At 43.6% G+C, this 23,698-nt stretch overlaps 1 protein-coding gene across 4 annotated transcripts; it reads right to left on the minus strand.

The window, feature by feature from the left end:
* Positions 1-159: 159 nt before the first annotated feature.
* On the minus strand, positions 160-19,052 carry LOC105561269 (RNA-binding protein Nova-1). Of its 4 annotated transcripts, none has more exons than XM_012011085.1 (6): positions 18,111-18,854; positions 14,081-14,227; positions 13,845-14,002; positions 12,705-13,056; positions 11,876-12,330; positions 160-7,458 (listed from the first exon to the last, which is right to left on the minus strand). In XM_012011085.1, the coding sequence occupies exons 1-6, from the start codon at positions 18,226-18,228 to the stop codon at positions 7,450-7,452; spliced, it is 1,239 nt and encodes a 412-aa protein (XP_011866475.1). In that variant the 5' UTR covers positions 18,229-18,854; the 3' UTR covers positions 160-7,449. The 4 variants fall into 4 exon arrangements, with proteins under 4 accessions (XP_011866475.1, XP_011866473.1, XP_011866474.1 ...); XM_012011086.1 differs by lacking the exon at positions 160-7,458 and adding an exon at positions 11,722-11,805; XM_012011083.1 differs by lacking the exon at positions 160-7,458 and having other exon boundaries at positions 9,069-12,330; positions 18,111-19,052.
* Between the last annotated feature and the right edge of the window lie 4,646 nt (positions 19,053-23,698).

The following is a 23,698-nucleotide window of genomic DNA, read 5'->3' on the forward strand; positions in this document are numbered from 1 at the left end:
TTGCATCGAACGCTTCATCTGCCTGCTGGTCTCAAGTTCTCTCTTTAAAAGAATCGGATCGTCATAGTCAGAAACGTAACTTCCACGACTCGCGATCTCGATGCGAATCGTTAGACACACGCGCAAGAGCTCGAAATAAACTGTCTGGGACTGAGTTAATTATCCGTACAAAAATAGCTTTTTATTTGTTGCTTCTTCAGTTTACATTACATGTCATTCTCCCTTTATCAAAAGCTCGATAATAAGATCGTTCGAAATAGATCGATAATAACTCGATCACCGGTCTTCTGCCCGCTAATATATCACCTTCGAAAAGGTATACCTCCTCTGCCTTATTTACAGATTCGTCGTGTAAAAGAAATACAATCCTTCGTTTCTCTCTTTTTTTTACTGACTAGTTAGAATGGCATCTCTTACACGCTCGAGATTATACGCCTAAGGGAATGTAAGAGAAAAAAAAGGAAAAAAACAAAGACGCGTGTATTAGCTAATTGTCGGCGTGCTCTCCTTTACGAGATACGCACATGGTGTGTGTGTGTGTGTATATGTTATATACAAGAATACAAATGTTCGTTCGAATATGAAATATAAAAAATCACGTGTGTGTATATGGTATGTGTATGTTTGATATGTGCGCCTGCCTAAACGCTTTGACTGTCTCGTCGCATTTAGATAACAAGATTAGCTTCCGCAAGGGTCTCGTCACCCACACAAATGGGGGGATTTTTTATTTAGAAAAATTTCTAAATAAAATCTGATATCAATGATAATGGATTAGATATAACAACGGCGCGCTCCCTTAGAGATATTAATTTTTAATCATTGCCTTCCTGTCCCTCTCTAGAAAAGCGGAGCTAGAAATCTCGAACTCGATGAGCGTTCATAGAGATTGAAATAATAACGATAAACGCTACGCTACTTTCGGAATCGTTCAGCTTCGTTCTATGATTTTCTCCCTTTCTCTCTCTCTCTCTTCTATTTTTTTTTGTCGAAATTCGGAGGGTCGTCTCGTCGCGGTTTGTCAATTCGATGTCATCGGCAGTTCATCCACGCTCCAAACGCGAAAACTCGTAACTCGGACCTTACGAATTTCCACAAAATTACAAATTGCGCCTTGTTTCGTTCTAGGCCGAATATGTGGAAGGGAGACCAGAGAGATTTTGGTGAATGAGAAACGATGAACGCGTATGACATGATCATACTGCGACACTGAATGGACTAATGGATGGATGTATGGATGGTGGCCAGGTCATGAAATGAAGAACAACAGAATGCATTTAATGAGCGATTGTTTATTATGCTCTTATTATGGTCACTTGTCATACAGGTAACGATGCTTCTCAATGAGTGAAAATAGTTAATATATCATGTTTGTCTGTTTGCTTTTTCTCTCTCTCTCTCTCTCTTTCTCTCTCTCTCTTCTTTACTCTTTTTTATATAATTATTCAACATTGAATGGAATAAATTGATGATGAAAGAGAATAACAATTTATGGATGCAAATAAATGTGGTTAGAGTGTAAAGTAATATTAAGATTAGCCCTTCGGAAAAAAGAAAATGCCTGTGAACTAAATTATACTTCATCGATAACAATAAGTGGTGCCCAAAGCGGTCACGTTAGGACAGCAGATAATTGATAAACTTCATCGACGAGCGAAAGTGCAAAAGTAAAACGCGTATCATCGCTCCCTTTTCTTTCTTTTTTTTTTGATCAACAAATAGAGGATTCTCTATCGAAGTCTTTACGAGCCGTACGAATATCCGTACCCTGACAAAGTCACACTGATAAAATCATGTCTCTCGTTTTGCTTTCTTTTGCCCATCGTACAATGCCTCACACACGATTCTTTGCCGTATATAACACTACTCCACATAGGTCCGTGGTATCGTCGATCATCCAATGTTATCCGACCGGAAAGCAATAGTCCTTCCATGTTTTTAGGACCCGAATTATCGAGCACCGAATAACAGGTCTCACGTGGAACGAAATCCGGCAGAGATCGTGCGACGATAAAATAGTGCCAAGAGTCACGTGGCTGTCGGTCTTGCTAATAAATAACAATTGACTCCGCGCTAACAAGCTCTGACGGTGACTTCCGTCATAAGAGCAAATTCAGAGAAAGGAACATAGCAGCTCTTGTGACTTTTGGTATTACATTTTTCTCGCTCGACGAGAGAGTTCTTCTCCGTTTAGGATGTGCCTGGATATCGAAGCGTGTGATTCACATTTGAGAACTGTCGACACGTCTTGTTTAGATCGTAACAATGGACCGAGAAAGATCGCGCAAAGGTGAAACGGCCGTGGCATTCTCTCGGTATCTTGGCCGGTTTCTCCTCATGTGCGAGACTACTACTACAGTGTCGCGATGGAACAAAGATCAACCATACCACGGATGTTCGTATCGTCGATATTGTATATCGACAACAGCGGAATTACAATCTTTCGCCTCGTCTTCCCGAGTCCCTGTGCTTACTCGTCTAAAGTATATCCGTACCTTCCGTAGAGTTACGATTATTTTTATTACTTAAAACTTATCGTAAATATCGATAATCTTAGCTCTTTCTTATCTGAATCGCAATACCCTTTTTCTCCCACCCTTCTGTTTTCTCCACCCTCTCTCGCGGAGGGGCGAGAGACATCTCGGAATATTAAAAAATACGCAATTTTGCCCATTGCTCGTAATGCACCGTCGTTCTCGTGTCGTGTCGACAATTAAGAAAAAAAAGGAAAAAAAACAAGCCGAACCGTCTGTCGTGTGTACACAATTGCGGGATAAAATGTGTCGTGAGTGACAATGGATTTTCGTCTAATTGCGTGCGGTGTAATTCAAATTCGATAAAACGCATGATGAGAAAAACGCGCTGCCGTGTGTATGCGTGTGTATGTACGTGTATGCATGTTCTGTGTATGTCCTTAAATTACTTTATAGCCGAAGGAATGTAAGGTACAATACTTGATCGTGATTTCACCATCGGTGCGAGACGAATAAATCTCTCTATGGTACCTTCGCAGCCAGCTGCTCTCTCTCTCTTCCTCTTTCGCTCTCATATATCTCGATTATATATATTTGTGTATATATATATTTATATATATGTATATTATATCATGGAAGATAACGCTATTTTCCCTCTTTCTCTAATAATTCACGTCGTAATTGTGACGCACGAAAAGACTTATCGCGAAAGTAAAACGCAAACGCGCGTTCTCTCGTTCTCTCTGCAAAATCTTCTATTCGCGTGTAAGCATGCACTTTTGACATTATACAATGTGTATGCGTATGAGTGTGTGTGTGTGTGTGTGTATATGTGTGTGTGAACGAATCGTGAACATTTGGGATGAGAGCACACGCGCACCCACGTGCACTTGCGATTTATAGCAATACGACTACTTATACTCGACAAGGTACTCAATAGTCTCCTCTTCCTCACTTTCTCTTTCTCCCTCGCTACTTAATGTTATTTAACTGTTTTTCTTTAATTCTCCATTTTAATCCCCGAGCTGCTACCTGTACTACCTCTAGCTCAACAACAACGATCTCACGTCCGAGAGTGTCTCTTAATCCTTTCTTTTCTTAGTTTCTTCTTTTTTTTTACATTACGCTTACCCAAAAATAATATACCATATTAACAGCCTAACTCTATTAATATTCTCACTTCCGACAAAATAACATTACATACAATTTTGTACAACCCTCTTAATTATTTCGTAACGAACGTGTTCTAATTACCGCGGACATTGTAACGCCGTCTCGTTACGTTTTCGATACACAATTTTCCTTTACATGTATGTATATATATATATATATATATATTATTAATATTATTTTACTTTATTCTCTCTTTAATTTTTTAATCAAAGATGGGCTTTAGCGCGCTACTTCATGAGAATGCCGCTGACAATTAGGAAAACGAAGATATCGTGATATGAGAATTATCTCGAGTCGCGTTTAATCGAATGATTTCCGAGTGCTTGTGATCTTCGATAATATTATCTTTATACTTTCGTACTATATAAATAACTTCGTCTCTGCTATTGTCAATCAATGCGATAGGATGCAATAAATAAACTCTTTTCTTTTTTTTGACGTTCTCTATAGCGATATCTTAGTGTAACATGTCTTACCGTTATATATATATACATATATATATATAACGTTTTACATTGATTTCCTTGGCTATCGGCAAATTCGCCCTATCATTTAAACATTTGATTATAGCGAACGATTGCAAAAAAGTGGCAGTAAACTAACAATTAGAGGAAACTTTACAGAGACAAATATAGAGACATTTTTTTCTGAAGCAATAATTAACCGTGATATATCTGAAACAGTTTCCTTGTACATACATGCTTGTGTTTCCTTCTTTTTTTATTCTGTTATTGGTCAATTGGTATATAGGCCCTCGATCCATCGATACGGACATCTATAATAAAACTCTTTTTCTTTTTGCGCGAATGACTTTTAAAACGACTTTTAAAATATCGTTGAATTTGCCTGATCTTGGAACAACACTTACATAATCCATCTTTCTCGTTTCTTCTTTTTCAGCAGCAATTACGATGATTAGTTTCGATCCAATTTGCCAAATTGCTATGCACATTGTTACAATGTATCTTAATATCAATTTAGACACTGCTGCATCTCTGACTTTAATTATTACCGCCGATCAAATATAGGACAATGCTGGAACAGGGCGCATGACTGTGTAAAACCGGGAAACGCGAACGTGTAACGCAACAACATTGGAATCAATGTATCCTCTAAATAACATCCCTCTCAATTTGCAGCGGTCAGTATATATTATATATGGAGAACGGGCCGTTACCATTTCCATGTTAATCTTTCTCATTTTTTCTTTCCTACAATATCCTTGGCTGTTATAAAAATCTCTATTTTCCATGTACTGCAAACTAATTGTAAGAGTAGGTGTATAATAAAGTATCTCGTAATATGCTCCATAACGACGTTATTTAGTGTATTAACGTGAAATAAAGGATATAGTCCGACTTTTATTGAAAACGGCCTGCATGCGTCGCGCAGGAAATACACATCTTTAACAACACGTTTCTACTGTTAAACGTTAACAAGTGTGGTGACCGATGGATGGCAAGGAAAGGAGATGGACGGGGAGGGATTCAGGGAGAGTTCGATATGGCACTAAAGGGTGTGGAGTGTGGGCGACACGCAGAAGATCCTATTCTTTCTTTCTACCCTTGGCATAAAACGCGATTCCGAATGCCGTCTTTTTCGCGTTCTTCTCCGTTTCTTTTCTCTCGACTCGCATCCGGTTTAATGGAGCTTAATGCGAAGTGCAGCGATGAAAAGTACGATGGAACATGATTTTTACGATGTAGCCTAACACACACAGCCAAGTAACGTGACACGCGAGTCACCCTCCGCACGGCGACGAGTGTCAAATTCAGTTAATAGTTACTGTAACAATAGTCATAATTAGAATTGAGGCGAGTCAATGCAATTCCTACAGTTCCCTGATTACTACGCTACACCTCCACGTTTTCTTTATATATATATATATATATTTTTTTTTTACGAGAGTTATAATTTAATTTTCCTCTGCTTAATTCGTTCCGTGTATTCTCATATGCGTGTGCGAGCGTACACGCCTGTATATAGATACGTAATTATCTTCCTTCTTTTTGTCTCGGATAGAGTCGATCATTTATTGTTTCAACCTGCTCAAACCTGTAATTTCGTAAGAGATTTGAGAAACTAGCTACACACAATCTATGCCTAACTGTGTTTTGCTGTGTTACAACTATTGACTGGCGACGCGACGCGTACACGCGCGTTACTCGTCGCGCCGCGGTCCACGCGCTTAGCAGGTTTGCGAACGGAGAAATATATCTTAAATCTGTACAAAACAAAGCGCTGTATGAAAAAATAAAAGACTCTCCTAACAAGGGCGGGCGACGACTGCCGGTCTATCGTAACATCGTCCTCTCGCTAAACAACTCGTAGGTAACACTGACTGGCCGACCAATACTGCTTTTGCCACCTTGTGCAGATGCAGCCGCTGCGACGCCGCGTCGATCGTTTCAGAAAATCCTCAACGACGCGCGTGCAAAAGTTTCATCCCTTCCGTTCCCATGATCCCAATTGGAATCAAATCGTCCTATTCGTGTACGCCGATTTGCTCTGAAATGTAGCAAAAATAAGCGAGAAATATTTTCCATATCCTTCTTTCGATGACCAATCGTTTCGCGTGATTGTTGAATGAGAAATTTAAAAGGGAACGGCTCCACCGAAAGCGCGGTTCTGCTTGGAATCGTTGGAATCGGAAAGGACTCTGGGCGATCCCTATCACGACTCAATATTGTTACAAAATATCGTGATACAATAATTTTGTCACCAATACATACACATAACGCCCTACTATTAATATACGTACAACATATTGCGGTATGTCGATTGTCGACCTAATATTCGTGACAAAATTATCTCTGCCTCAATATTGGCCGCACACGGGGCCCGATTTTACGCAGCTTGAGTTTACACGCGGAACCGTGCGCTTGTTGACGTTATCGTTAAACACCTCGGTACTACGTAACATGTCGAAGATACATATATGTGTATATATATATGTATATATATATATGCACATGCTACTGTACTAACGCACATACACTTACGCCGTTAAGCAACATCGGAAAATTCCGCCGAAAGTGTTACTTTGATAATGCTACTGCAATTTGTGTTTCGCTCATCTGCAGGATATTATGAAGCGTTCCTCAAAAGTGAATGTATAAGAGAAGGCCCGTTAACAATACTACGTCTCGGAAATGTATATTGAAATTTCTCCCGCGCTATTAATTTCTCGAATCTTGAAAAATATATATGCCAAGCACTTGGCCAACCTGCGTATTGAGATTAGCAAATCCAATCAATTGGAGGCACTCCCGTTTCTCGCTATTTTTTTTTCCACCAGATTGAACATCAACAGATTGCACATCGCGAGGAAACACTCGAGCCGCTATCGAAGTAACGTTCTCGACGTAAACTCTGCGAACTCTACGCACAATAGCATCGATGTGGTTACTAAAATGTAACAGGCGGTACACTTGAAACCAACGTTACACTAAGGAGAATAATTATGTTAGACTGGCTGATCGCGCTATGGCCTCTATACGTGTATAATCTGTGCTCCGTTCACTTGTATTTGATTCTTACCCGGAATATTCGCAAGGAGATTCGTGTTCCACGAATTATACGCGCTTTATGTAGGAAGGGAATTGGCTTCGTCCTCATCTCCTGTCATCTCTCCCATCGTGATAAAAACAATACGGACACATGATTGCGCGCGCAAGATTGTTCTGTAACATGCTTAACCGGGCATGTTAAATTTAATCGTGCACACTGACAAAGCTCCTGTTTCCTTCCTCGATCTCTCCTTGCGTTGGCCGAACACTTTTTGCATGTTGTCGCAAGCACTTTACTTTACCTGCGCAAATAAATCCTACAATTTTACATTCTATCAAACGTAGCTCGTTTCGTGTCATCTTTCATGTACTGGCAGCTGGTATAATATACACTCTCTTTTCGGCTTTCCATCACAGCTAGTCTTATACGTAATCTGCTCTACTACGGAATGTTTTAATATCAGAGAACCCGTAACCCTATCTTAGTTTAACGTGGATGCTACCTACAAGTTGTTCGCCAGAGAGAAATCTCTTCCCCCTCGTCCTTCGCCTACGTTTTCTCGCTCGGCTATTGCGTTTCTACAAACATGTACGTCATAACTTGTGTCATTTGTACCAACAGGCGATGCATATCACAAAATTAGTGTGCTCTATACTTGGCGCTAACGAAGACACAACGCCTACGGCGGTTGTTTCTTTCAATTTATGTAAGTTGTATCGTTCAAACACGGCGCTAAGATTGCGTGACTATTGCGAATATATGGCAACGGACGGTGAACGAATTTGGAGACTGATTACGGTCAAAGACTCGAGCCACCTAAAAGAAGTGTTCGCTCATGCGAGCAACCATTTCCCAGCGATCAGGAACACAGTCGATGAGCGATTTCAGATGAGAGTTAAAAAGTTTGTCGTCCAATCTCGTTCAGCGGGCGTTACAATCGGATGAGACTACACAGCTATTTCTTATAATTTTAACAACGAGAGAATACAAGATAGAGGTACCAATTATCAGAGACGATAGCTTCACAAATTCAACACTGTCTACAAATAAATATTAGGACGATAAATAACGTACGAGCGTGAATATGAAGGACGAATAAATAATATTAAATCTAATAGATAACGTACATATTTGTAGCAGTGGCAATGTAAAACTGTGTGTCCTACACCAACATTCGCGAGAGATGAACGACTAATGGCAAATTTCAATGACAAACGCCTCCCTTGTTTTTCACGCACTCAACTCTAGTATCGCGCGATTAAATTCAGCAGTATCGTTCGCCCTACCGGCAGTCAGCCAGATAATATTCGTAGCCAACTATAATAGAAGAAGATTTTTAATTCGATGAGAATCAGTAGTAGTAGCCAATCTAACATGATGACCAGAGAATGCATGACGATGGTTATTATATATTAATCAATATGTAATGAAATATATTATGCTGCCGTTAGCATTAATAGCACAAAGGCCATTAGAACACACTAATCCATAAATTAAATTAACACTAGAATTTACATTTATGCTCTCTTAAAATTTTAGAATCGATCTATCTACAGCAACCTACTTAATTATTCCATATTTCGGTGACTTTTCAATGTATTTGGGCAACACAGTGAAGTTTAATTGATAATAGTTCACATAGAATTTATGGATAAACATAAATATGTTTCTCCTCTTTGCGGACGCAAATATTTTGTCAACAATCTTTTATAATATCAATCCACGTTTATATATATATATATATATACATATACATATATATATACATATATAAATGTTTGAATATATATTATATTTGTGTTAATATTTATATATACATACATATACACATTATTTATATTTTAACGTTTCCTCTTTTTGTATATAATAATCTATAATATATCTCCTTCTGTATAATATATATATGTATATATATGTCTAATATATACACATATATATGTATATATGTATGTATAGATATATCTCTGCATAATATATTATCGTAATTATCCCCGTTATGCGATATTTATAAATATACAAGTCATTGTTTAAAGAACGGTGGGCAAACGCCTCCAATTATGAATTAAATGTGTACATATATGTATATATATATTTGTGCACTTGATTGTGTGTGCGTGTATATATTTATACACACACAGACACTCATGTACAGTTATATATTTCATTAAACGCTCTATATAGCTAACATTTCAATAATCATTTTAACTAAACCCATTATTGATTACTACCTAGCTCGTATCACCCCTTCTTATATTTTTGTTACCTACTCCCACAGAAAGAATGATTATAAAAACCTCTCATAGCGGATATCTTTTCCTTCAATCGGCGGAAACGCAATAGATTTATCTGAAAATTTCTTAATCGACCCTAACACATTCAATGACCTATCGGCTCGTTTCTCTGTGAGAAAGCTCCACGATTCATTAAAATTTCCCGTTCGCATTTCGCATAAACAGAAATGTTGCAGCGTTTCACATAAAACGCTTCTATTACCATAGAGAAGTGATGTGGCTAATAATCGAGATTTTCCAAGCTTTAGTAATTAAAACGGTCAACAGAAGATTATACCAACGTGTCTACAATCAAAAAGTCGACATCTCGGATAAATCATTTAAAATATACGAAATTGCATACGGTAAAAAGTCTCGCGCGTAGCGAGAGGAGACAATCGAAAAAACGCTCATGTACAAGTAAAAGATTTCCGAAAGGGATTTGAAACGAACGTTCACGTCATTTCAAGAAAGCAAACGCCCATACACACTACTTTCTCCCAAAAGGCACGTAATAATAAATTCCAATGTCAAATCCGATTAAATAAGACTAAAGTAAAATGTACATGTATACATGTATGTATATATACATATATATACATATAGATAGATTTTAATCGCAGTCAACTGACGATCGCCTTAGATAGAAGAGGAAATAATTAGACTAAAAGTTTTATATAAATAATGGAACAATTACGTAGATTATCCGAGAATATCATCTCACGTGATGCGCAAAAAGTATTGCTTATCCTAGTGAACAAATGCTAACGCGCAAACAGATTTCCATTCCTTAGAAATACACGTTAAAAAGTAACAACGTTTGACGTTAAATTCTATTATATATGTAGCTTTGTATATATTAATCTCTTCTAAGCGCTACGAAACTTAAATGAGGTTCGTTCTGAGATGAAGACTTAAAGACGCTTTGGAATTAAGAATATAACTTGGCAATAAGGAGTTATCCATTATTTTTTATTTAGCTGGACCAGCCAGCGGCACATTGTAAATATATAAATATATATTTATATATATATATATAGAATAGCTCTCACTTTGGATATACATATATATATTAAACTTCCAGCCAAGGTATTTCTGCGTTGCATACGGGATGTGTCTCGGGAAAGATTTACAAATTTCCAAGACTAAACATTTCAAGTCTTAAAGGCTTGTAACCTTTCCTTTGTGAAACATCCTGCGTATATAAACTCTTTGGTTTTGCCAAGATATTACTCTATACTTGGTGAACAAAGTAAATAATGTATTTTGCAAAAGCGAGAAAAAGTCGATTAGTCTAAGTATTTCCTATCTCGAAAGACAATGCAGAATGTTGATCGTGGAATCCGTGTCTCAACATTTCAGTTGACCAGTCGACGATTGACTAAGATTTTAAGTGCCGTTTCAACGCTGAGTTCTGTATGAGGTGATCTCTCGATTACGGTGAACGTGTCCCATAATAAAAACTTGGGGATGCGATTATCCAGACAAACTGTCTGTCTGTTGAGAAGAAGCCGTATTTCCGGATGTAGTGTAGTGATCGGTGTGGCGTGAACATTTGTGTGGCTAAGAGAGATGCCGTAATCGTATATTCCGGATCAGATAACAATTATATATAGTGGATTACCTCAATACGGTAATACGCTATAGACAATAACAACTAGTTATTCGTGGCAACTCTGATGCGGTACGCGCGTGTCGTGTGTGATAAAGCCCCGTAATGTGGTGTATCACAGAACAATCGTAGTAGTTATATATCGTACAACATACATAATATTCATATATGTATATATCATAATAATCTTAAAAGATAGATAAATGTTGACGAGCCATGATGGATGTTTGAATGTAAATGATGCGACAATGCAAGCGCTATAGTGACAACGCAGCGCGATAGATGACAACGGGCGGTAAATTGGCGATGAATGTGTACATATATGTACATATACACATATACGTATCCAAGTATGTACATGTGTGTATATACATATATATATATTATTTTTTATGTCAAAACTATAAGAGGAGAGAAGAAAACCGCCGTATACGGGCGCGCCCTCCCTTCTCTCAGGGTGTGAAGAGGTGAACAACGGAGCTCAATAATGGGGATGAACAAGAGGAGTGCTGTACTTGAAATCAATGGATCATACTGGCGATGGCATTCTGACGCGCTCGCTTTGCCTCCTCTTCACTGATCCTCTGCTCGATCAAGTACTGAGCAGTGTTGATCGCATTGGGATAACCCGTGATAGTCACTATGCGGTTCCTGGTACCAGGGGCGAACATGCCCTTCTTAGAGATTTGTATGTTGGCGCCACTTAGGTGCTGAATCTCAATGAGGGCACGACCACCGGGTCCCAGAATAGCTCCCACTATAACCTCTGCAATTTCTATGTCTACTTTCTTGGTCTCCTTGTTGTTGGCGTCTACCTGTGTAGGACTCTTACTTACAAGTGATAACTGGTTAGTGCCCAGGCCGAACGAATTGTTGTTGAGGTGTATCGCGCTGGCGGCGGTGTTGTTCTGCCGGAACGGATCGAACGGCTCGTACCGATCGAGGGTGTTGCGCGGCGTCGGTGAGGTTGACCCGAGCGCAGGCAAGGTCCCGATCGGTCCGAAAACACCGCCGTTGTTGTTCGAGCCGTTCGCGGTTGTCGTACTGTCCATCGGATTGCCCAAGTAGCTCATACTCGATGGCATCCCGATTCCCATCCCGAGGATATTGTACTTGGCGAGGGTCGCGATCGCGGAGAGTATCTCCGAGGCGGCGGTATCGGAGAAACCTGTCGTACGTAGATTCAGCTTTATGTGCTCCAGCAGCTGCGACGTCACCGGTGCCGTGCCGGTGGTGATAGCCGCGCCCAGGTTCAGATTAAGACTCAAACCAGCGCCATTCAAGAGACTCACTATTTAAAAAAAAAAATACAAAGTAGGTAACACATCGGTACCCCGAGTTCTTGTATCACTTTCTAAGTGTGAAAATGGAAATTTCATTCAAGTAGAAAACACTGCAAGTTTTGCAGTTTCCTCTCATATCAGTGATTTACTTTTCTTCTTTGAGAAACTTGAATTTTTAAGTTGGGAGAAAAGCGAATTACATTTCATTCAATTCAGTTAAAAAAGATTAAGGAGAAGCATGCGCGCGAGCGCGCTCCTACAAGCTCACATCTATGAATTATTATTGGACGAATGAAACATTATTAAACGACATTCATACATTTGAATGTATTCGTCGCATGGGAAATGTTTTATGTGCATTATTAAAAAAGACTCAACTAACCTGTATTTAGACCAGCTGTAGATGTGTATGTGGGAGTGCTTGTGGGAGCTTGAGCGTACGGGCTGCCTGTTGGATTATAGTTGGCAACGGGGCCACTTACGTCCGCGTAACTGACATTAAGACAAGTTCCGCTTTGCGGATCATCCGCCACTTTCGCTAAGATCATGTGTAACGCCCTATGATTATTTTCTTTCTCACCAATCACCGTTATACATCGCTCCTGAAGGGACAGGTCCTTAGCCTTCTGACTGATCTGAACGTATGAACCAGATTCTTCTTTAATTTGTTTAATATAATTTCCAGCTTTTCCTATTATCATCCCCGCAGTGCTGTTAGGCACTAAAATTTTGACCTGAAATAACAGTTGAATACAACATTTGTGTCTCGCACGTTTTTCTGCGTAATTATTATTGACAATGAAGAAAATTACTGATTACGTAACAACAAGTTTGCATACGTTTAGAAAATATTCTGAATATATGTTTAGAAAAAAATTAAGAAACAGCCGCAGACTCTCCAACGGGATATACAGGGTGTTTCCTCTAACAATAAGTTGAACACGTAGAATATCGCAAAGCGTATAAGTCCCAGAGGAAAACTTTTCAGGCAAAAGTTGTAGGGTTTCAAGTAACGCATTACATAGCAATATCAGTACGAACTTTACATACACGAAAACTTTCAATAATTGGAGCACTATTGCAACAGCATATTCCTGAGATCAAATCAAGTAGAAAAGTCCTGTACTACTTCCCCCCCCCCCCCCCGACAAACAGTTATCGAGATATCATAAGCTAAATATTGAAAAAGTTATCAATTTTCTCTTGAATATCTCAAAAAGTATTAGGCAAACCAAAAAATCTTTCCAACAAAAGTTGTTCATATTAATTAGTATTATAAGATGACCTTTACGTGATCTTGACAACGCCACTCAAGGTCATACTGATACTGCAATGTGTTACTTGAAACCCTACAACTTTTGTCTAAAAAGTTCTCTTCTGGAACTTGTACGTTTTGAGATATTCTACGTGCTCAACTTCGAGGAAACACCCATTTTTGTACGAGGCTAAACGATAAAATTTTTAAGTGGTAAAAGAAGCACGGATTTCTTTAAAAAGGCTAGCCCGTATTTCAATCTTATACCTGCTTGTCCCTCTCCGCAGTGGTTTTACCAGAGTCGAAGTCAACCGTAGTCTTCGCAGTGAGATCGGGCTTCTCGCGTATTTTGTCCATGATAAACTCCATGACCTCCATAATGGCGTCTACGGTGCCTGTGATGAGACATACTCTCTCGGTAGTTCCTGTAACAGACGGACGAGACGATAATCAACGGAGGGCGGCCGCGAAAAACGTGCAAGAGCGCGCAAAGTGCACCGTACCTGGGTAAAAATCATGCGATTTAGACATTTTCACCCTTGCCCCTGTATCCTTTTGAAGTTGAGCAATTGTATCTCCACCTTTGCCGATAATAGCCCCGGCCGCCACGCCGGGGACCAACACTTTGAGGTGATACGTTCCATCTCCCCCTGCAAATCCAGAGCAAACAGTTCTCTTAATTACGCCCTGCATGTGTAACGAACGTCATTATATGTAGAGTGTACCGGACTTCGATTCTTTGCGCCAAGAGGAGCAATTTCATTCCACGATAAAATTACGTTCAAATAAATGCTCTTTTCAAGTGGTAATCATTTGGATCTCTCTCGAGGTATTTTACAATTATGCATATCTGAATATCATTATTTCGAAACTTATTTGGCAAGAAAGAGCATTTTCTAACTGGCATCTTTGAATGGTTAAAAGTAAAATAAATCGATCAACACGTGAACAATTTTGATCCAATACGTATTCCGAATATATGCTTTAAAACATTTAATCGGCTCTTTTCAGGATTGTATAATCTTTGGACCTGGCTCGTAATGTCTTTGAAGTGGATCCAAATTATTCATATATTACCTAATCTAATTTATTTCATTTGCAGCAATGGCTTCAATTTAGTAATAATATAGCAGTAATAATAGTCGACTTTATATTGGAGAAATTTTTCTCGGGTTTTCTTCTAGGTAACTTCTATTTAAACGGACATTTCAGTGTCACGCGTAAATCTTACGAAATTTTTAGGGAAATTCTAAAAACGTCAGTGCGCTGACGCCATTAATTTATGCGTTAATCGAAACGCTCGTTCATTAGCTTCAAATTGCTCTCATTTAAAAACCAACACTCTGCCGCAATTTTATCAGAGAGAAAAAAACATTTTGCATTCGGCACAGAGAATCGCACTGTGCATTTCATGTGCGCAAATTCTGGAACGCTCCGCATATTACGCGGCGAAGTATGAATAAAAGCACGTATTTCGCAATCGACAGAAAAATATGAGGGTATAAGAGAAAAAATTATTATTTAATCGTGTAACGTGAGCCAAAAGAAAAAAAAATTTAATCTTCTTGTCGACCCTGTTTTCAAGGGGCTGTGTAATTGTGGGGAGTTCAGATTCCCCCGATCAGGGCATCTCATAAAAAATCTCACGTGGTTACAGAAATTAAGTGACACGTTGTTATAAAGGTCTTTTGATTTGGTCCTTTAATCGGGGCCTTTTAAGATTTTTTTTAAGAGCAGCTATTCTAATCAAAGAAATGAAGCGGCACGAATTTATGCACAGTCCCCTTAAAAATAATTGACACGTTTCGCACAAGAAGTCACTTAAAAAAAAACAAGGAGGTAAAATTTGTTGTTAGCTCACCCTGCACATATATTACAATATATTAAAATATGTGAATATAAAATGTACGTAACACTATATAAAGAACAAAAAATGCAATGCGCAGGATGAAATGATGCACGTTTCGAAATATACTCTTTTCTCCTTCGAAAACGAACTAAAAGTGAAATTTGAAAAAAAAAATCATTGACGCAGGGCGAAACGAGGTCATTGGTCAAAAGCTCTGTTGATGCGTCGAGGCGACGCATTTTTGTCGACGAGAACGTGAAGTAATAATTTTCTCTAAAATTGTATTAATCGCCGTATTAATCTCTCTTTGCGCTCCATCCCTGAGAGCTGCGCGCTGTTGTTGCAACAGCGAAAAACGTCGCGTTGCCTAGCCTAGTCGGACGAACACCTGACTCGCTGGCTCGAGACGTCAGATCGATGTCTGCGCGCCACGGAAAAATCGGGGGATTTCCCGACCACGACGTCCGGCACAGGTCCCGTGATCTCGACTCGCGTTTCGCGAACACGGCCGCGACCGATCGACGGGGATCGAGGAAACTTTGGGAAATCGAAACCGGCTGGCGTCGACGACGTTGGTCAATCTAGTGACGACGCGCGAACGAGAAGCGAATAAAAAAAGGAAAAATGACCGGCTACGCAGAAACGAACTTGCTCAATTAACGATTGTCAGCGGTGGTTCTGCAACGAGTATCGGCAGGTTCCGACACGTTTGCGGATTGCCAATTCCTTCGCGATCGGCGGTATATCGATTTGTGTAACCTGGAAAAGGTGCGAAAATTGGAAAGAAACAGGTTGACGCCCGATCGGGGAATCGATTGAGGAGATCGAACGCGGATAAGGCACGGCCGATGATTTTGATCGGGCGACTTGGCTCGGCGCAACTCGCGCTCTCTAGCTTTTCGCCTCTCGAAGTTTACGCAGGAGCGCCCGACTCGACAAGATTTGTCCGTACGGTAAACTTGGTTACGTCATCGATAGACAAACGAGCCGATCACGGTCAACGGCGGCTGAGGCAAAACAAAGGGAATCGATGACAACGGCGCCCGTCGGTTAGCTCCAGCTTCGCGGGAGGATCACTTTTCAGATCCCGTGACGCGATCGGAGAAAGAGACGGCGAACGACGGGAGGGAAGGAGACAATCGCGGTCGAAAAAGGGCGACTTTCGTCCCCGACTAGAGACGTCGGGATTGAAGCGTCACGCCGCGACAAAAGGCCGTATCGACGTGGCCTAACCAAGACGCGGAGTGGCCCTCGGCTGGCCAACTTGACTTCGTTCCGGCCCTTCCTTTTAAACGGGCGGACGCGGTCGTACGGTACCCCGAGATCGATGCGATCGGAGCGTAAGGGACGACGCACAGCAGGAAGCTGGACGTGCGGGAGGCAAACAGCTGTTTGACAGATGGAGGCCCTGCGCGCTGCCTCGGCTCGGCTCGGCCTCGCTCGCTCGCTCGCTCGTTTGCTAGCTGGCTGGCGCTGGCTAGCTGGTTGGCTGGCTGGCCCGACGACCTTGACCCGTCAACCTCCTCGGAGAGGTGGAGGGACGCGAGGTGGGTGCGTGCGTGCGTGACAAACTCACTCACCGATGCGCCACATCCTAGTGGGCGCCGTCGTTCTGCGCGCGGGTGGCAGCGGCGGTGGCGGCTTCTCGACGACGACGGCGGCGACGACGACGACGACGACGACGACGACGGCACCGCGTTACAGATACGCGGCACGGAACGGAGCGCAAAGTGCTGTGACAGGCACGCGCCCGTCAGCACAATGCACGGTAACGGCGATGACGAGGACGATGACGATGGCGATGACGGGAACGTAGCGGCGCGGCGGAAACGTGCGCCGCTATTTCCACGATGCTTGCGCGACAAAGTTGCAGAGTCACCGTAGGAGCAGCCACCGCCGTGGAAGCGGTCCTCCATTAACGTCGTTCCACAGGCACGGCCGCCCACACGTAGCCGAGGGAGAGCAAGAAAGAGGGAGAGAAAGAGAGAGACGGATGTCGCGCGGACGGAACGTCAAAATTCAAAACACCGTTTCCCGCTGATCCCGGCTGGTCGTCCAACCTGGATCGCACGCGCGCGACTCCGTAGATCGGAGAGAGGACGGAATACACCGATGGAGCGAGGATAAAGAGCAAGAGAGACGGACAGAGAGAGGGAGAGAGGAAAAAAGAAAAACGGGGCGACGAGGCAGGCGGAAGGAGACGTGGCACGGGCGAGGATGCGCGAGGCGAGGCGCTGTGCACTGTGTTCGTACTCGTGATACGTATGAGAAACCGATCCACCGACTGGAGCCCCCACGAAGTGGGGAACGAAAGGGAACGGATCCGCTGTGTCAACAGAGCGCGGCAAAGACGACGACGACGACGATGACGACGACGGCGACGACGGGATCGTCAAAGGCGCGAGAGAGAGAGAGAGAGAGCGAGAAAGATAGAGAGAAACGGAGGGAGGGAGGGAGGAAATAGAGGGAAGAAAAGGGACGTTACGAGCAGTCTATTACGCGATCGGCGCGCGAGTATGCGTGAGAGGAGATTAGGCTGCGATGACGCCGACGACGACGACGACGACGACGACGGGCGAGCGAGCGAATGAGCGAGCGAGCCAGCGAGTGAAATCGGCGCGATCTCGCGACGGCGCCGCCGGCGACGTTGACGCGCGGCGTCGACGACGCCCGAGCGTAAATACCTGATCCGTAGTGCGACCTCTTGGTCGCGCCGTTCTCCGCGTCGCAGTCGAGCGGCCGCTTTCTGGAGTCCGCAATCTCCGGGGAGGGACACGTCTCCATTCCTGAATCGGCGGCCATCTTGGTTCGCTCGTTGCGCGCACGTAACCCGCACACACGCGCACGCACGCACACACACACACACACGCACACCAGCCGTGCGCGCGCGCGCGCCCGCACACGCACGCTCACGGGAATTACAGAGTACAGAGAGCAGACGGCGCGCACCAGCGGCACACAGTCAAGTCGGATGATGTACACCACACGTACTCCGCACACCCTCTCTCTCGCTCTTTTCTTGCCTCCTGATTGGAGCAGGGGAGGCCTGGATGGCGAGGGGGCAGAGTGTATGTGTATGTATGTGAGAGAGAGAGAGAGAGGGGCAAAACGCGGACGAGCGCGCGCGAGCAGGACGAGCGATGGTGGAGCGACGCTGGTCCGTGTGCTGGAGGAGGCAGAGCAGACGATGCTCGCTTCGCGGGGGCAAGTGTCGCGTCCGAGAACGAGGTGGCTGGCGCGCGGAGCGGAGAGGCGCGACGTTACGCGCTCCCTCGCGAATGAACGTACCCGCGACGGAATCGGGGGGGAAAAGGTGGAGGGCGGCAGTGGCGGCGGACACACGCGTGGTAAAACCCGCGCCACGGGTACGCGCGCACGTACGTACGGACGGACGAACGAACGAACGAACGAACGAACGAACGTGCGAGCGAGCGAGCGAGCGAACGAATGACACACGCGCTCGCGGGGTGCCGCGTCTCACTGGCGACTGCTCGCGGCTCCCTTGCCAACCAGCTGGTTGATACTCGCGCAACTCTGTGTGCCCTCGCACACGTACACCTCCTCTCTAGGTTCTCGCCGCGTCTCCGTCTAGCCCGCGGTTGACCTACCGCTGCTCCGCCTGCGTCTCTCTCCTTCTTTCTCTTCTTCCCTCCTGCGCGCGCGCGCGCGCGCGCAGTCTCTCTCTCTCTCTCTCTCCCTCTTCGCGCGGGCTCCGCTCGGCAGCGGCGGAGCGAGCCGAGTCTGCCGAGTGCGGGCCGCCCCTCTTCGCCACCCCGTGAAAAGTTGGACCGATCGGACGGATGCTTCCGGGAGCCTTCCGAGTCCCACGGAACCGCGCGGCGAGTGTTGCAATGCAACGCGGCGGATGGTGCGCGCTACGCGTTACGTAAGCCGTGCTGCGGGGGATATAACGGACGTAATAACCTGCTGGCGCTGCGTCGTCCTGCGCGCCTCGGCGGCGCGCGCGCGCAGCCGCCGCCGCGGAGTGACGTTTGCCGCGTTCCGCCGCTTTTTAATTATTACGGACGATTGGCGGAATTTTCGCCCACCTTCGCGCGCACGTACTCCCGATTAACGCGTAGGATCTGTACTAATCAACTCGGTTGGTCGCACCAGTGCGCACTGAGTGCGCGCCAAGGCTTGTTCCCAGTCAATTCTTGTATTTAAAGATCAACTTGGAGTACCTCTTGCAATATTTGTCGTTCAGAAAAATCGGTCTGCACGACGTTTTGCGCGGATCGTTTTTTGACCGAGTACTCTTTGAACGTGCATTTGAGACAAAGTTAAATGCAAGAACTGACTATAAACAGGCCTTGCACTCAGTGCGCACTAGTGCAAGCAACCGAATTGGCTGATAAGAGACAACAAAGTCGGACTCCCGCGTAGAATCCGTAACCGCGACGTACTTTTCTCGTCGGACGTTGAAACGTGCGCACGGTGCGGCTGCGGATTTCGCCGCGCTCCTCGCGCGCGCGTTGGACAATCTTCGGCGACCTTTACGCGTTTTTTTTCCCCTCTCAACACGATAGCGCGGCTCGTGTTGCATTCATGCGCGACGCGACGAGCGACGGATCGCACGATAGCGCTCGAGTCCCACGGATTCCTTATCCTTGGCGGTCTATAAATGTATCGCGGCAGATATACCTCGGCGATGATGCACGTTTCAGTATCGGGGGCAAAGTTCTCTCGCAGAGAGCACCGCGCTCCTTCTTGCCGGACGTCAGTTTGGAGTCGGTCGGAGGATGGCTAGATGACAATTGCCACACGAATGCCCGTCCGCGCGTTTGTATCCGTCCTCAAGATCCGCGTCGCACAACTATGCACGCTCATGGAATCACTTGATGCCTTCCCACATGAATTCGTGCATGGCACGCATCAACACGTCTATACATTTTGCATACACGCGGCGTCATTAATGCCCACCCATCTGAAGTTGTGCGCGGACTGTGGCATGTTCGAAAAGCGACCCTTTAATTTTTCCTGCACAACTGTGGAAACGGCGAATCGGCATTGCCGTTGCCATAATTAAGGCTGGTTCATGCAAGGCCGTAACTGTTAACTTATGCCGGAATCGGTACACTGAGAGATCCATTTTGTTGAATGAAACAAAATTTAGTTGCAATATATTTCGAATAATACACGACGTTTCGACCAGTAATACTGGTCCTTCTCAAGTGTCAGTGGCCTCTCAGTGTAAAAATTGTCCAATCACCGTTAAAAGTGACGAGAATAGTTGACTGTAATTGGTTAATTTTTACCGATTCCGGCATAAATTAACGGTTACGGTCTTGCGTAAACCAACCTTGAGACTGATATTACACTTGTCGTACGACAAATTCTTCAAGTGTGTTGATTGGCCGCGGGATAAGAAAGTTCTCGAGGATCTAGAAGTTTTCTAGCTTGTATGCCAATCAAGGCGCTTAAAAACTTTTCCCTACGACAAATGTAATATTAGGCTTATGATGCATGAAAATGTAGAAAGGCGCACGTTCTGCAAACATGCTTCAATCCGCGAACAACTTCAGATGGATAGGCATCAATGACGCCATGTGTATCTCGTTGCTACGATGAGCGGGCGTTATCATTGATTCGGTTCAACTTGAAAAATTCCCGAGTGCAAGTAGCTAATGCGATCAACGGCTAACAATTGGAATGTTCGGACTTGTGGAACAAAGATACTCGGCAAGGAATAGTTAGCGTAATAAACATATTCGCGAAAGAGCACTCGAAGCAAATTCCCTCGTTGCGCGGCGACTTTCGAGCGCGCTTTGTTAAACAATCTTTGCCATCCTGTGCGTTCGTGAAAATGGAGTTTAAAAGTAATCGTCTCGGATCTTTTCTCGAGATTACGATCGTTAATCGGTCAGGATCACGAGTGCTATGAAAATATGAAAATTGCTATTTTTAGCTGACGTCTCGTCCGAATCGAGAATATCGATATTTTTGTCAAGTACAGTTGTGCTATTTGCGCTCCGCGTCGTTCTCTTTCGAACAAAAAGTCCGGTGCGTTAATCTATTTTCGTTCGCTGCTGGCAAAATTAATATAGAAATGCAAAATCGTGTTTCGAGCGCACCTTCAACTTCGTACAATGCAACGCACGCCGCGATGCTAGGCGTCGGTTACCGTGCTGGCATTTATTAGCTATTTTTCCTTACGGCGATTAGTCACGATGCGTGTATAACATCTGGACAACAGCGCGCTGGATGTTGACGCAGAAAGCGCCCGTACGCATTGATGCCGAAGAATGTTGTGACATTTTACGATCATTGTTGACGTACGTGCAACGAGTCGGCGCGAACGCTTGCGCACGATACTGTCTGCGTCCCGGATAGTCCGGGATGATCCAGGACGGTTCGGAAAGCGGAGACGTAATCCTATACACGTATCGCTCTCAAAGTAGGGCAGGATAGAATAGGTGTACCGTTTTCAAGGTTTCCCTGCGACTCGAGGGGAAAAAAGTAGAACGGCGAGATCGGGCCTTTGGTTCATGTATACATAATGTCGCGGCCGTGCGTTACGCGTGCTTGAAAGAGAAAGAGAGAGAGAAAACGGTAGATGGATTGGACAAGCGATAACTCAATGTTCGCTCGCAATGGCGGGGCGTTCGATAATAAACACGATACTCCTCATCGACCGAGTCGAGGATCGTTTCTAAAGAACGAAATGTCAAGGCGTGAATAATTTTCGGGTGGCAGTCGCGCGAGGGAGATAAAACCCGGAAGAATGCGGTAATGAAGTGATCATTGGTAAAATGTGTAAAATGTCGACTGGTAATCGCAAAGAGACGCGGAAGAACTCGTCGAAGTGAGTTTAAGCGTAATACTTGTACAAGGAAAACTACCTTGTTTGTAAGCCTCGCCTCCTCGAATACCAAGTATATCTTTTTCCTAGAACCAAGTATACTTTCCGCTAAACAAGATACAGAAATGATGTACACACATTCTTCCGCGAGCACGACGCTACAGCGTATCATTTACTGGAGCGAACACGCTTTTTTTTATAGAAATACTCAATATACTTGAATAGTATAGAATTCAGGGTTGAGAAGTAACTTCGTTACTTTATCTCCATCTGTAACTGTAACTTAACTCAGTTACATTTTTTCGATAACTATAGTAACTAATTTAATATAGTTACATTAATAGTTACTTTATATACATCTTAAACCTCCACAAATCGCATTAGGCCTTGCATTTTGCGCATAAACGCCTTTATCGACACTTAACAATTCAAATGCAGATTTGCAGGCTACAACACGCAGATAAAACGTATACAAAATCATATTCAATTTTGAGAATAGAATTGATATGCTTGACAGCACCCACGCTGCTGTGCAATGTGACATGCCTGAGCGCGCGAATTTCGAATAAATTGATTTGTCGACTTTGAACAGTTCCCATTTAAAAACTACTATAGCCTCGACATTTTGGTACGAGGAGTTTTGTCCCAAAATGATCTCAAGAACCTGCCAATAACAAGTGTCACGTTAGATTTGGTACACCCTGTATATTTTAAACCTCCACAGATCGCATCAGGCCTTGCATTTTGCGCCTAAACGCCTTTATCGACACTTTACAATTCAAACGCAGATTTGGTGTTTTTACTTTTATTGCAAGAAAGTAACTGCAAAGTAACGATTCGTTACCTTTTGAGTGACTGTAACTAGATATTTTTATCAAGTAACTTCTCCTACCCTGGTATAGACGTTACAGGCTGAGAAATACATGGATGATCGATGGAGAATCTAGAGTGTATATATGTATATGCGTGGTCAGAACGGTCTTAGCTTCGTAAGGTGGAAGCAAACAACTCTTCAGCTTTGCCTCTTGGTACTCGCCACAGTTTTTGCTTGCGCGACGCCGACGTATCGCGACCTCCGAGCCGCCGAGTGCGTTATCCATTAATTTTCTGTACCATCATTGGCCTATTAATTCCTCCGTTCAATAAAGCAACGCCCGCGATACTTAACGGGCCTGATAACGCCGATAACGACCGGTCGTTAATGCATTTCGAACGAGGAGGGACAGAGAGAAGGAGAGAGGAAAGGGCGCTTTTCGTAAACGGCGCCGTCGATTGAGCATTATTGGTCACCGAACAGGGCGGTTGATAACGGATCACTAGTAGAAATCTTTCGATGGCTTTTCGGATCTTTCGCGCGATTGGTCAACGATTGTGTAATTAAATTCCTCGGTTGCGTCACCTATTCAGCATCCGCTAAACACGAGAGGGGAAACGAGCGAGTCTCTCTCTTTCTCTCTCTATTTTTTCTCC

The sequence above is a fragment of the Vollenhovia emeryi genome, unplaced genomic scaffold (genome assembly GCF_000949405.1).
Source record: "Vollenhovia emeryi isolate VEMERY1.0 unplaced genomic scaffold, V.emery_V1.0 DF939209.1, whole genome shotgun sequence".
Taxonomy (NCBI): Eukaryota; Metazoa; Arthropoda; class Insecta; order Hymenoptera; family Formicidae; genus Vollenhovia; species Vollenhovia emeryi.

Excerpts from the sequence above, each read along its gene's own strand:
- LOC105561269 (XM_012011083.1), bottom strand. The coding sequence starts at position 18,228 with ATGGCCGCCGATTCAGGAATGGAGACGTGTCCCTCCCCGGAGATTGCG. Across the intron at positions 14,003-14,080 it reads ATCGCATGATTTTTACCCAG|GAACTACCGAGAGAGTATGT; the intron begins GTACGGTGCACT and ends CGTCTGTTACAG. Across the intron at positions 13,057-13,844 it reads CTGCGGAGAGGGACAAGCAG|GTCAAAATTTTAGTGCCTAA; the intron begins GTATAAGATTGA and ends CTGTTATTTCAG.